The 14,754-nt window shown below is 42.0% G+C and overlaps 1 protein-coding gene across 3 annotated transcripts in view; it reads left to right on the top strand.

Annotated features, from left to right (window-relative positions):
• The window catches only part of LOC139454393 (zinc finger protein 423-like), a 73,510-nt gene extending 59,291 nt beyond the window's left edge, over window positions 1-14,219 (top strand). The window contains exons 6-9 of one of the 3 annotated variants that reach the window (XM_071236064.1): window positions 5,231-8,655; window positions 9,973-10,098; window positions 11,346-11,473; window positions 13,271-14,219. In XM_071236064.1, the coding sequence (XP_071092165.1) occupies window positions 5,231-8,655; window positions 9,973-10,098; window positions 11,346-11,473; window positions 13,271-13,438 (3,847 nt within the window). In that variant the 3' untranslated portion in view covers window positions 13,439-14,219. The remainder of the gene's footprint in view (window positions 1-5,230; window positions 8,656-9,972; window positions 10,099-11,345; window positions 11,474-13,270) is intronic. The other 2 variants (XM_071236065.1, XM_071236066.1) reach the window with 2 other exon arrangements.
• Window positions 14,220-14,754: the final 535 nt, after the last annotated feature.

Here is a 14,754-nt window from a genome sequence, read left to right on the forward strand (position 1 = left end):
TGGAACTACTGGCCACCATACCGATATTACTACCATGAACTTACATCACAATGCTTTGCAGACCATTATGACATCATTGGTTGCCATGACGTCACATTCAAATGACATCAGTAATGTCTCTGCCAAACTCTCTACATTTTTAGACTCAAGGCACTGGGTATGATAAACAGAATCTCACCCTTGAGTCTTTTGAAATCAAAGCATATCAACACTTCATGGCAAACCTCAGAACTTTTTTCGACTCTTGTTGATATAGTTGTTCTCAAAGGACACTGGATAATTGAGATGCTTGCCAAGGTAACTACCTACCCGCCTGTCCATAACTGGTAACTTTTCTGTCAGGCTGCATGAAATTTTCCTCTATTTGCCCAACTGTCTGACAGATAATTTTAAGCCAACTTTCTGTATTAAGTTTCATTATAAATCCTCGTAGATTCTCAAGTTATTGCTAGCATTATTTCGACTGAATCAAGACATGATTTATCTCTTATTTTTACCTGATTGCGGCCAGGTAACTTTGGGCAAGATGGGCAGGTAACATTTATGTGTCACCAGCCTGACTGTCTTGTAGGGTTTTAAAATTATTTCAAACACTGCTTTGGAATACATTTTTCAGCAAGACCTGGGGGAAAAACAAGTGTTTTTCCCTGTAACCTGACTGTGTTGAGGGTAGCCTTGTGTGCATCTGCATGGCTCCAATGCAACACACATGCACATCCTATTGACCTTTTACTTTTACATCGATTCTGATTTTAACAGGAAAAGGAATATTGTGTTTCAGAGTATGCGCAATCAATACTACAGCTAACTGTGGCACCTTGAAGTATCTGTCCATGTATCTGTGCATCCTTTCATCCATTAAGCTCTGTTTCCGGAACATAAATCAAATACTCCATGAAGCATCTCCATCAGTATAAAAGACTGACAGTACCCATGCTTGGTGTGAGAGTCAAAACAAGACAAGTTGGTGCATTATTTGCAATCTCATTCAAATCAGATGTTTTACTCCGATACAATAAATCAACATGAAAATCAGACAATGCTGACGAAGAAAGTCATATTCAGAGTTTTACACCACAGATTTGCACAGAAATTAAAGGGTGTATAAAATATCCACAATATAATGTCTCTGCCTTATTTATTTACATTCGGAACTGATCGTTTTAAGTTCATTTTTTTAGATACAAAAGTCAGATAAGCTGATTTGAATGCTACTCTCTCTTGTACCAAGAATTTAGAAGCCTTGATGCAGATTAGCTGATTAAAAAGTTCACCTCAGATCATCACTTAGGGAGGAACTGTATCAGAGTAAAAAGTCTGATTTGAATTAAACTGCATTTTACATTTTGGAGATATTGGCAATGTCTATGTTACCGTATTCGACGTAATAAGTGCCCACGGCGATATTTACTAACATATTGGCTAGTGAACAATCCCAATTATCATCCCTTCCGATTGATTAATGTACTATGTAATATTATTTTCTAATAAGAGCCCCCTATTTCTAAATTTGAGAGCTCCCTGGGCGCTTATTACGTCAAATATGGTAATGCAATAGGACATTACCAAATACTCAGCATTTAGTAATCTGGAAATTTCATGTGGACCAGTACCATTTGGATTAGTGAGTGAGTGAGTGAGTATGGTTTTACGCCACTTTTAGCAATATAATTCCAGCAATTTCACGGCGGGGGACACCGGAAATGGGCTTCACACATTGTACCCATGTCGGGAATCGAACCCAGGTCTTCGGCGTGACGAGCCAAACCATTTGGATTAACTGAATTTCAATGAAACAGTTACAATGCCCAGTATTTCAGTAATTGTAAAACAATATGTTCGTATGCCTTTGTCTAAGGATCTGCTGACCCTAAACATCTGAAAAGGGAAATATTATTAATCTGAAAAGCACTATTTTGTAGTGCTTGATAAAGGTACTAGTATTTGTACCCAAATGTCACACTGAAATAATGAGTAAGTTAAAAAGCCTTAAATGTATTATCAGTTGGGGGAAATAAATAAGAAATATAATGAAAGCTAAGTGGTTTCATTAAGTGAATGGTTACTTCTCTTGCTCTGTTGACAACTTTGAAGTTTCTGGACCTGAAAACCATGGCAATGTGATAGGAAAAAAACCCTGGTTTGTCTGATCCAGGCTTTAATTCCCTGCAGACCAACATTAATTCAGTACTTAAATGTCCCCAATAGTACCCCCTTGGTTTCATATATAAGCAGGAGTAATTACTACAGCCCTTGCTATCACTACAATATTATTGCTTTAACCGCTCCGTGGCCTAGTGGTAGAGTGTCCACCCAGATGCGACATTAGACACCATTTCACCTCACCTCACCTCATGGTCTTGTAGGGACACGAAGGAATGACAGGTTGAACAGGTCCCTAGCAACCCATACTGGTCGTAAGAGGCATCCTTATGTATCTAGTTGTCGCATGTCAGTTGATTGCATGTCGTTGTACCCCGACAGTGAGGATCTTTCCTCACAATATCAATAACTGCCTTGTCTGGTCCGGACTTTATTTTTCACAGTCTGCCTTCACATAGCTGGAATGTTGGGTGTGGCGTTAAACAACAAACATATCATATATGTAGAAATAATTACAACCCTCAAGTTTACACCACAATAGTATTACTTCCAATTCTTGGTCTCATAGACCCGTGAAGATTCCGGGGTAGAATAGGTCTTCAGCAACCCATGGTTACCGTAAAAGGTGACTATGCCTGTCGTAAAAGGCGACTAAAGGGATCGGGTGGTCAGGCTCGCTGACTTGGTTGATGCATGTCATCGATCCCAATTGCGTGGATCGATGCTCATCATATGAATCACTGGATTGTCTGGTCCAGACTCGATTATTTACAGACCGCTGTCAAATAGCTGGAATATTGCTGAATGCGGCATTAAACAACAAACCAACCAACCTGGTCTCGTAGGTGTAGATTGCTCATTGTGACGACCCATCGTTGCGGAAGCTGTCCAGGGATGCATCCACAGACCCTGTAGTAATCTCAGTCATTGTAGTGTGCCAGCGGTATGGAACTCAAGTAATTGCTGTGGAAGCAGCAGTAGGGTGTGGGGGAGTATCTCAGGGTTGTTGTTGTCTGGTATGGTATTCCTGTGACAGTGCTAATGTTTCGCCTTGCTACCTGTGTGACGTTGATACATTTGTTTGTTCCTCGGCTCAGGTAGGACAGATGCTTGGTAAATTTTTATTGGTTTCTATAGTTGTACTTGGTGTTTATTCTTGATATGGTGTTGCTTGAATAGTATTTTGTGACAAAGTAGGCAATTTATGGATAATACCTTTTTATTTTTCTGTTGGCAGCTGTCCTTTATTTTACAGTGACAAATTTTGTCTACTTTGCCATCTATCAACTTCTAAAAAATGCCTACAAAACAATAGTATTTTATGATTCAGTGGGTCTCCTATTTAGGAACTTCACATTCAATATTCCATAATTCTAAGAAATTGGACATGACATATATGTATATATTTTTTCAGCCATTTTTCATAGATTATGACGGTAGGATCTACGCTATATCTTTTGCGAATCAGATGGAGGTTCATTCTTGACATAATAGGATATTGACAATTTCTGAAGAATCAATTATTTCAGGAGAGTACTGGACACACCTTTGTTGAAAAACCAGTCTTTTTCATGGACTGCATTTGACATGAACCAGTAGAGTATCTCTTACCTACACTGCATTGAGGATTAGTTGTAGGAGATAGTGCTAAAATGAAAACTGACAGGCTACAACTATCTCAACCCTCTGCTTCATGATATTAGTTTGTTGGATTATTACATTACACGAGCTGAATTTGATGTAATATTCTCGTAGATGTTATGCTTTCCTGTTCTATACTTGCATTGAACTTAGCGATGTGTGTAAGTCGTGAGTTACACACCATGTTATTTTTTGGTATGGTTTTCTGGTACCTTAGAATGATATCCAAGCTCAGTCTTTGTAGTGAAATATTTGCTGATTAAAAAGGTTGTATTATCAGTGCCCAAACAGTATTTGTTATCCTGAGAGTTTAAATCAAGGAAGAGGCCTTGTCTGTCTCAACAAACATATTGGGTATATACTGTAAAACAGGAAATTAATGCGAGCAGAATATTAATGCGAAAAATGCGAGTGACGGAAGGTCGTATTAATTTTATGAGCATTAATTTTGTACCATCAAAGTAAGGAAACAATCAACAAACGAAATAAATCACTTCAGTATTATTTTCTAGTATTACATAAAAAACAATGATATCAGATCATTACAAGTTGATAGCAGCCACTGACAACAATCAGTCACAAAGGTAATAGATAAATAAATTACTAGACAAAATAACAAAGTCACCTACACAAAGTGAAGTTGAGTAGTGGTCAGTTCACATCCTGTCAAGTAGCCCAGATTGGCGCCAGCTACGAATTATACCTTACAAGCTAAAATCAAGAGATCGCATTATTTTCATGCCGCATTAAATTCCTGTTTTACAGTATCATATCCTAGAGTAATTGTAGTTGATGCTAATGGTTAATGATATGAGACTTTCATTGGGCTACATTTTGCAAAGCCATACAAGTGCTATGATATTCATAGGCTTATGTCATCACTAAGGCCACACTTGATAGGGATCCATTCCACAAAGTGATGTTAGTGATAGCGGAGGCCAGACATAAGAGAGCTCTGTTCCACAAGGCAATGTTAGTGCTGTGACAATCATAGGCCTTTGTCATCACTAAGGCCAGACATTAGAGAGCTCTGTTCCACAAGGCAATGTTAGTGCTGTGACAATCATAGGCCTTTGTCATCACTAAGTCCAGACATTACAGAGCTCTGTTCCACAAGGCAATGTTAGTGCTGTGACAATCATAGGCCTATATCATCACTAAAGCTAGACCTTTTTTGTGACTTGTGTGTGTGAAAAGTCTTATTGGTAGATGTGAGTGTGGAGAAAGAGATATTTATTTTGTTTTTCAAAAGGCTTTACCTATTGTATACACCATTTGATTAGTGTGTAGATGTAAGTTTACAGGTGGAATTTTAAAACTGTTTTCAATTTTCTTTTTCTGGCACTTTGGCAGAATCTGTAAACCAACTTAACACAATATGCCTTGCCTAAGATCACTTTGTGGAGCACAACTCAGACCATTGTTAATAAATATTTAAAGTTAGCTGAATCATTATGCCCAACTAATAAACATGACTTTGTTACAGGAGTGATCATCTGAAGAGTCACATGCGAACTCATGACGGTGGCAAACCTTACCAGTGTCCAGTGTGTTCCCGAGGTTTCCTGACTGCAGCGTCCCTGACGTCACACGTGTTGGCCCACAAAACCTCATCAACACTGCCAGCAGGCAACAGGCAACTGGAGTGTCTACAGTGCCAGGAAAAATTTCCAACCACCAAAGAACTCCAAGCTCACCTCATTGTCCACACAGTAAAGGTTGAGAAGTGTCAGTGCCAGTTGTGTGGGGAGTGTTTCCTGGGACAGGAGGCTCTGGACAATCACCATCATGACATCCATGAGAACCCATTGGAACTGAAGTGTCCTGTTTGCTTTGATAACTTCTACAGCACCGAATTGCTTTGTCAGCATATGGACACTCATAACTTACCTAACTCTGATGATGTGTCTTCAGTTCATGAAAGTGGAGACAACTCTAACCTAGTTCAGCTAAGTGGAGATAACTCGTCTTTGTCTACTGGAAGAGTCAGTGTTGCAAGTGATCTATTGATTTGTCCTTATTGTATGAGAGACGATTTTAATAATCTGGAAATGTTGGAAATTCACATGCAAAGCATGCATAGTGTAAAACCGGCTGAGATCTATACGTGTAACTACTGCAATGCTCCCTATCCAAATCTTTACAGTCTTCATGATCACATGAACGTAGTTCACAGGAACCAGCCATGTATGGACATCAAGTACCCCTGTAGTCTTTGCACAAAGCAGTTCCCAAGTATAGAAGCACTTGCAGAACACAAGAAGACTGCTCACTACTTCAAGGAAGGATCAACTGCTATGGTAGACTCCATATACTGTGTTCAGTGCACCCTGGCATTCTCAGACCCGGCCGCTCTTGAGGAACATCGGAACGCTGTCCACAAAACTCCAGCCTCGGAGAAGGTTAAGATTGGTGGCAAGATGAAGAACAGGAGATCATGGTCCAAGCTGAACAAGGATCACAAACTGTGTAGTCCCCCGAAAAGGCTGAACATGGGTGTGATGGGAAATGGAACCAGTATATATGAGACTGTACCAAACAGCTTAACCTGTGACCAGTGTAATGCCACCTTCCACGACATGACAAACTTCCAGGCACACATGAAGCTCCACCTGGAATCCGTCATGACCAAGTTCACCTGCAAGCAATGCAACCAGCATTTCCAGACGGAGGATCAGCTGGAGAACCACTCCTCCATCCATTACCTTTGTATGACGACTGAGTATGGCTGCACCAGCTGCATGAAGCTCTTCTCCAAACCGGATGAGCTTCAGAAGCATCTGATGGACATCCACGCCCACCACCTCTACAGGTGTTCTCTTTGCAAGGAGATCTTTGATTCCAAGGTCAACATACAGGTCCACTTTGCTATCAAACATAGCAATGAGTGCAAGTTGTTTAAGTGCACACAATGTGACAACATCTTCCGCTCAGAGACTGAATGGCAGGTCCATGTTCGTGTGAACCATCTTCACATGTCCAAACCATACCGGTGTCTCTTTTGCAAGGAGAGCTTCTCTAATGAAATGGAATTACAGTGTCATCTGACAACTCATAGCAAACCCTTCAAGTGTCCTATGTGTGACAGCTCTTTCCATATAGAATATCTTCTAGATCAGCACATGCAGAATATCCATGGGGACAAGCCAATGCATGAACAACCACGTCCCCCTAAACCTGAAGTTACAGCTGTAAAAATCAAAACTGAAAAAGACACTGAGATTCTCTTTGAACAAGAAGTTCCTGCTCCAGTTCCAAGGACAAGCCCCATGCCAGCATCTTCACCGGCAGCAATGGGATCTGCTATCTGGAAGAACACAGAGCCGATGCATATGTGTAATATATGTGATATGAAGTTCAGTCAACAGTCCCTCCTCACCATGCACAAAGCTCAGGATCATGGCCTCAAGGTCACCAAGACATCTGACATTGCTGACCTGCTTACTCCACCTCGAGACAAGCTGGTGGTCCCTAACTCAGCCCTCATATCTGCCCTGACTGGAGACAGACAGATGTCCTCCTGCATCTACTGCAGCCAGACCTTCAAGAACAAATCCGAATATGAGAAGCACATGAGGATTCATCTTAGCTCGGAGAATCTCAAGTGTAACATCTGTGATGAAGTGTTTCCATCTGGGAGCATTCTGGCAGAACACAAGCTCCAGCACTGTAAGATCCAGCAGGGAAACTCCTGTGTTGTGTGTAAGATCAGTCTGAAGAGTGAGGACCAATTCTACATCCATTCCCAAGAACATGGCTACCAAGGGTCCTTACTACAGTGCATTGTGTGCAGGCAGACCCTTGCCTCACTGGTAGAACTCAATATGCATGGCAAACACCATTTTCAGTCAAAGCCCAGCTTCTATACATGCTGTGTCTGTCTCAAGAGCTTTGACTCAAAGGAAAACCTTGTTTCAAAGCTGAACACCAGCGGCAGGACATACTATGTCTGTAAGCCATGTTATCATGGAGAGACTGTTGAACATACTTGTGAAAAATGCAGCCAAACTTTCCAAACAAGTGCCCAACTAGATGTTCATAAACTGACCCACAAGCAGACTTTTCAGTGCATTAAATGCCAAGAGTCTTTTGGAACAGAATATGAGATTCAGATGCATGTTGCTACTCATATGATTCAGGAAGGGAACGTTCATGAGTGTAGACTGTGTGGCAAGAACTTTGAAACACCCTCCAAGCTACAGTGTCACCTGATAGAGCACACATACCAGGCTGGTGAAATGAGGTGCAGTATTTGCTGCAATGTCTACAGCTCCATCTCAGATATCCAAGCCCATGCTCTAGAGCATGGCATCGGGGGCCGCAAGTATGCCTGCAGTCAGTGCAACCTGAAATTCTTCTTTAGTGCCGAGCTTGAGAACCATCTCTTTTCCCACCAACAAGCCACTTCCTCAAGCCCTCGCATGAACACTTCTCCGGGGCTCCGCATGTCCCCTGGGAATCGCTCCTCGACTCAGGGCTCCCCTGACTCTCAGAAAGCCTTCCCCAACACGATGTCCCACCAGCTGCACAGTTCCCAGAAATACATGATACACAATGACATCAAAGATGCTCTCGGTGCTTCTGCCCCCTACCAAAACTCGTCCAAGTCTCGTCAAAGCTCCCCTACATCATCAACCACAGTGGAATGTCCGCAATGCCACCAGCACTTCGCAAGCACCACATACCTCCAGGCTCACCAGAAGAAGTGTGAGGGACACAAAGAGGAGAGGATCAAGTGTTCCCTCTGCCCCAAAGTGTTCACTTCAGTCGGGACCATGCAGCAGCACTTCTTCAGCATACACTCCAACATTGACCTGGACGGCATGAAGAAGACCTACCCCTGTACGGAGTGTGATGAGGAGTTCCCTTGCCTCAGTAACCTCCAAGGACACATGAGGATACACAAGACAGGTATGTACGGTTTTCCACAGCAGCATCTCTGCTTAACCTGGCCACCAAATTACAATTAGCCAATGGGGATTCCGGGTTAGAATTGGTCGCTTAAATGCGATCGGGTGGTCATGCTCCGTGACTTGGTTGATTGTGTGTCATTGTTTTCTAATGGTGGGGACCGTTTGTCCAGTCCAAACAGGATCATTTGCAGGCCACGTGACACGGCTGGAATATTGCTGAGTACAACATCAAACAACAAACAAAACTTTATTCCTTCAAATCATAACAGCATGTTAGGGGGAAAATGTTGTATGTATGGTGCCCCTATGATATTGTAATCATCAAACGTTCCCAGAGGACACATGCAGGTCACTGCTGCAATCAATACACGTCTTTATTTCATCACTGTACAAATCCAACTCCTACAGTCTAACTGCTCTCTCCTCCCTTCTTTTCTTACTGTGCAGCCGCTTACCTACCAAATCATCCCCTTCATCATCCTTATTTGTTCTACATCCTTTTAGAGTTATCCCCCTTACACTGCCTGTACCAAGATACTTCCCATTGCGTGACGTACACATTCGTTACACTCTCGGTAACATCGCTACCACCAGTGTGGGCGCGGCCATTACAAGAATCTTGAAATTTGGCCTCTAACCCTAAATGTAGTAATGTGCATACTTTTGTTTATGTCTTAGGTTTACGACAGACCATATTTTCCAAATGAATGTAACTTGTTGTTTGTTTCATCATATTGGTTCAAGATTGCAGACTAACGTAAAATCAACTAACTTCTCCCTTACATTCTAACTATATCAATTACATGATGGTTTTAATAAAATAGAAATTCAAATTGACAAACAAAGAAAGTAATTTAACAGGGGTAAGTGTAGTCTGCATCACGACAGTCGTCACTTGATTGTAAACATAACGGTCATTCGGTAGCGAGTTCAACTCAAAGCATGGTTGTGGTCATCTATCACTGTGGGGAGTTTTAACTGGTGGCAGCGATAGTATAGAGAGCTCCGCAAACAGATTTTCGCTGTGAGGAGCTTGTGTCTGTACATGTATGGTAACACAAGTTACCTCCCCTTATACTACACTTTCATCTAAGTGATGCAGGGGAGGATGTAAACCCTACAAGCCCTCACTCTGGCCTGTCCCACCCTTAGCTACTTAATCTTAAAGTCTTACAATGTTGATTACTGTATGATAGAGGTGAAGAGTGGAACCGTGTGCTGTCCTTTACCTTAGCATATGGCTAACAGAGATGTAAAATCCTACACTGTGCCACATTGACTCGTCTTTACCAAGCTACGTCTCTCTCATCCCCAGATGCCAAGTTCCCCTGTCCAGTTTGCAAGAAAGTGTTTGCATTAACGCGTAACCTTGCCATCCACATGCGTATGCACAGCGGGGAAAAGCCATATGAATGTCCAGTGTGCCAAAAGAGATTCTCCAGTATGACAAAATTTGTTCCGGAATTCATCCATTTCTCAGTACTCAATGTCATTCAGAAAACAATTTCACTCCTTATTGTTCTCTAATTGGCAAAGTGTTAGCCCAGAATATTGCAGGTACAGGGATCTATCTGGGTGTTCTTAGAGCCCGATAAATAGGCTCAGATGTTGGTAAAAATTCCCAAATAAAACTGTCCCTGGTATTGGCATCAGCCTTTAAGATATAACTTAGAATCAATTTTAATACTTCATTTTATGTTATTCCATTGGGAGCATAGAATTTTTAAAAATTAAAAAAATCCGAAATTTGACAAAATGCATCAATTTCTTTGTTCCCCAATTGCCAGCCATAGTGTATTGTTTAAGATGCTAGAAATATCCTCTTCTATTATCCAGTATGCCATTTAATAGCCTGACCTCTATTTGGTTGCTTAACCTGTTTCCTTCAGACTCATTTCATTTTGATCATCAGCCTAACTGGCTAGTCCAAGTCTTAACAACGCAACTGGCTACTTCAGGTCCTATCAACCTAACTGGCTAGTCCAAGTCTTACCAACTTAACTGGCTACTTCAGGTCCTATCAGCCTAACTGGCTAGTCTAAGTCTTACCAACTTTACTGGCTACTTCAGGTCCTATCAGCCTAACTGGTTAGTCCAAGTCTTATCAGCCTAACTGGCTAGTCTAAGTCTTTTCAGCCTAACTGGCTAGTCCAAGTCTTATCAGCCTAACTGGCTAGTCCAAGTCCTTCAGCCTAACTGGCTAGTCCAAGTCCTTCAGCCTAACTGGCTAGTCCAAGTCTTATCAGCCTAACTGGCTAGTCCAAGTCTTATGAACGTTAACTGGCTAGTCCAAGTCTTATGAACGTTAACTGGCTTGTTCATTTAATTGAAGTGTTCCAAAAATGGAAGTGACATGCCCTTTGGAAGGCTGAACTTAAAATGTAATCCTTTCAATTTTTACCCATGGGATCAAACTTGAATAAAGATTTAAGGGAATATAGCTGTCTCCTGACCTAACAACTTAACTGATTTGCTGTTCAAATAATGCCGCAAATATCAATTACTCCCAGAGGAATCATCTTCCAGAACCATGACTAAGTGGACACAATCTATGGATAACAACTTCTTTAATTACTGTAAAGGCGACGTTTCGGTATCAATCCTTATACGGTTGTCATGCAACAATCATGATCCATGATCCATGTCAAAGTTTGAGCCAGGGCTCACAAGGTAAACTTTCTTCAACAGGAAAGGAAAACCGCAAGAGTCACATGCGATCTCACCTTGGGATGAAGCCGTTCCTGTGTCCTGTGTGTCACCGTGCCTTCTCCCGACGCCGGTATCTCCGCGATCACATCAAGTCCCATGTAGAACATGTAAGTCTCCGCTCAATACCTACATCTGTTGGGTTTGTTTTTGGTCTTGTTTAACGACACACTCAGCAATATTCCAGCTATATGACGGTGACCTATTATACTCTAGTCTAGACCAAACAATCCAGTGATTGATATTATGAGCAATGTCCAATGCCATTAGAGTCAACCAAGTCAACCACATAATCAACCAAGTCACAGAGCCTGACCACTAGGGCTGGGACGAGTCCACATTTACTACCTGGGTACCCGACCCCTATTACCCAACCCTACCTGGGTACCCTCTGTAGGTCTCAAGTGCTGGGTACAAAATGTCTGATTGGGAACTGTTTAACGATTTAGATGAAACGATCAGATCATGCGTACACTGAAGTTGACTGAAGCAATGTCTTTACTCAAACATATACAAGTCAAAAGGAATGTACATCATCACAAGGAAATGCGAACATTAGCGACGTGTAGTGTAACCACTGAGATATGGTCAGTTTTTGTCATTAAACAATATGTCACATGACTAACCACATGCCCGGGTAGTCCTGTGGGTACCCGGGTCCTGCTCAGGACACACTAGACCCAAGTACCCTAGTTACCCTCCGAGCCCTATGGACCACCCAATCCATTGTGTCACCTAGTAGGACAAGCTCAACCTTGTTAAAGCTCCTGGGGATAAATTCTAACCAAAAGGGGCATACCTACCTCTAGTAGGATCCAGTCAGATATCCTGAATAGTAACTACACACACACTAGGCATTAGTGTTTAGATGAGGTGAAATGGGGTTTAGGTTGTGTTAAATATTATTACACTTTATACCAAAGTGCGTGCAGATGGGTGCGTGTGTGTGTGTGTGTGTGTGTGTGTGTGTGTGTGTGTGTGTGTGTCTGCTTGTACTAGTCCAGACTAATGCCAGTTTTATAGTGCTAGCCGACTGAGATACCATGCCACAGTTTAACATGTATACCCCACTCAGAGCGAGTGAGTGAGTGAGTATGGTTTTACGCCGCTTTAAGCAATATTCCAGCAATATCAGTTGGGGGACACCAGAAATGGGCTTCACGCATTGTACCCATGTCGAGAATCAAACTTGGGTCTTCGGCGTGACGTGCTAATGCTTTAAACAGCAGGCTACCTGACCGCCCCACCCCACTCAGACACTGTATGCTGACTCCGAGCCGACCAGTGTTTGTTTTTGCCACTTAATGCCGAGCGCCAGGCAGGGTAACAACATCTTTTACTGCTCAATCCATTAGACCAATCTTCTGCTTTGTTTTACATGGATAAGGAATATTGGGTAGCCCTGTGGTTCAGGTGTTTGCTTGCCATGTTAAGGAGCCAGGTTTGATTCCCTACATGGGTAAAGTGTGTGAAGCCCATACCTTGTGTCTGGTTTATTGCAGGAATATTGCTAAAAGCAGCGAAAAAAACACACTTTATAATTCACCATCACTCATCATCACTCGTCATCACGTTGCTTGCTTCTGCTGATACTGTAGTGTATTATATGGGCAACTTCTACAGCATTAGGGTTGGACAAGGAAGAAGGAGTTAGAAAGTCTGTTTCTTAGGATTTGGTGCTTCTGTTCACATTATTCCAGGTCTCAATTCATTGTTGACTGCTCGAGATAGTTTTTAGGTTCGTTGATAAGAAGCAATGATAAGTTTTTATGTTGTACATTATTTAAGATAGTCAGATGTCTGCATACTGAAAGTTCCGATGTTGAAGAAGATGTCTGTTTTGCAGTCCAGATTCATCCTGAATGTTGAATGTGCCCTCCGATTTTGATGATGTTCTTGTTTTACAGGACTCTGCCGCTCTCTTGGAGCAGGTGATGTCTGAGATGGACACCCACAGCGACACCACCAGTGAGGAAGCCAGTCAGAACGGCATACAAGAGTTATCTGACCTTGACCAGAAAGATGAACTAGACGGAGCCACCAACACTGCCACCAGTGAAATACTGGTTCATTAGAAGCTCACCTTTGACAGGATCTGAGTAATTCAGATTGTCCGTTTTATGTCAGTTAACAATTTGATGTAATGTAATGTTGTGTAAACTAATGGCCTCAACTGTATCCTGACATTGTTGATCTATGTTGATCTGTATGTTGCTCAAGCGTTGTCGCTGTAGGGCCTTGGTGTGTAGGTATTACGGCTGGGACAAGTCCAAATTTACAACCTAGGTACCTGTCCCCCGATTTTTCGACCCTACTTGGTAACCTCTCTAGGTCTCAAGACTTCGTACAAAATGTCCGATTGGCAATTGTTTCATCGGATTCCTGGCGAATACTATTTGCATACACGTATATAATTATCTGATCATGCATACACTGAAGTCGACTGAAGTTTTATCTTTATTCAAACATGAAAGAATGTGTGCATAGTCAGAAAGAAATGCACACAGAAGTGACTTTTGTTGTTATTGTAATTATACAAAATATCAGGTTCCTGTGGGTCCCCGGGTCCTACACAGTACCCACCCGACCCAAGTACCCGAATTACCCGTCCCAGTCCTATTGAGAATGTAAGGATGTCTACTGGTGTGCTCTGTTTACTGCAGACGTGAAACTGGCTTGTACCGGTGTGCTAATCAGGGAGTCACAATTCATGGATGAATCAATGCAGTCAAGTGAGTTGAACACAAACTGGTTGATAGCAATCACCTTTTGTTAACAGGATCAGGACATGGAGTGAGTGAGTGAGTGAGGTTTATGCCGCTTTTAGCAATATTCCAGCAATATCATGGCGGGGGACACGACATGGGTACAATGTGTGAAGCCCATTTGTGATATTGCTGGAATATTGCTAAAAGCGGTGTAAAACCTCACTCACTCACTCACGCACTCTTGCTGGATTGTGAAACTTGATGGAAATACATACTCCTCAACACACCAAGCAATGTTTGAAATAAAAAGAACTGCCATTCTGTCATCAGGACCCATGTACTTTAGAAGCTGCAGGTCCTGTCTAAACTCGTCAGGCCCTCATTTAGAAACAAAACTGCAGCTTATTGAGACAAGTAATTTGACACATAAATTAACTGCAGGCCATGAGGACCCATACAAACTTGAAACTACAGGCTCGACATAAAATCTACCTGCAACGGGCTGACAGGCAGGCGTCTTCTTCGAACACTGACTCCAAGTGAACATATTTTACTTGTGATGCTGTCTTAATAGGTTTTACACATATATACTACTCAAAAGAAGTTAAGGACCACACAATTGTTTCACATTACTATAGTTAATCTGTCAAGGCAACTATAGTAATGTGAAAGAATCAGGTGAT

Source organism: Haliotis cracherodii, unplaced genomic scaffold (genome assembly GCF_022045235.1).
Source record: "Haliotis cracherodii isolate W230 unplaced genomic scaffold, xgHalCrac1.p SCAF_10, whole genome shotgun sequence".
In the NCBI taxonomy this organism is placed as follows: domain Eukaryota; kingdom Metazoa; phylum Mollusca; class Gastropoda; order Lepetellida; family Haliotidae; genus Haliotis; species Haliotis cracherodii.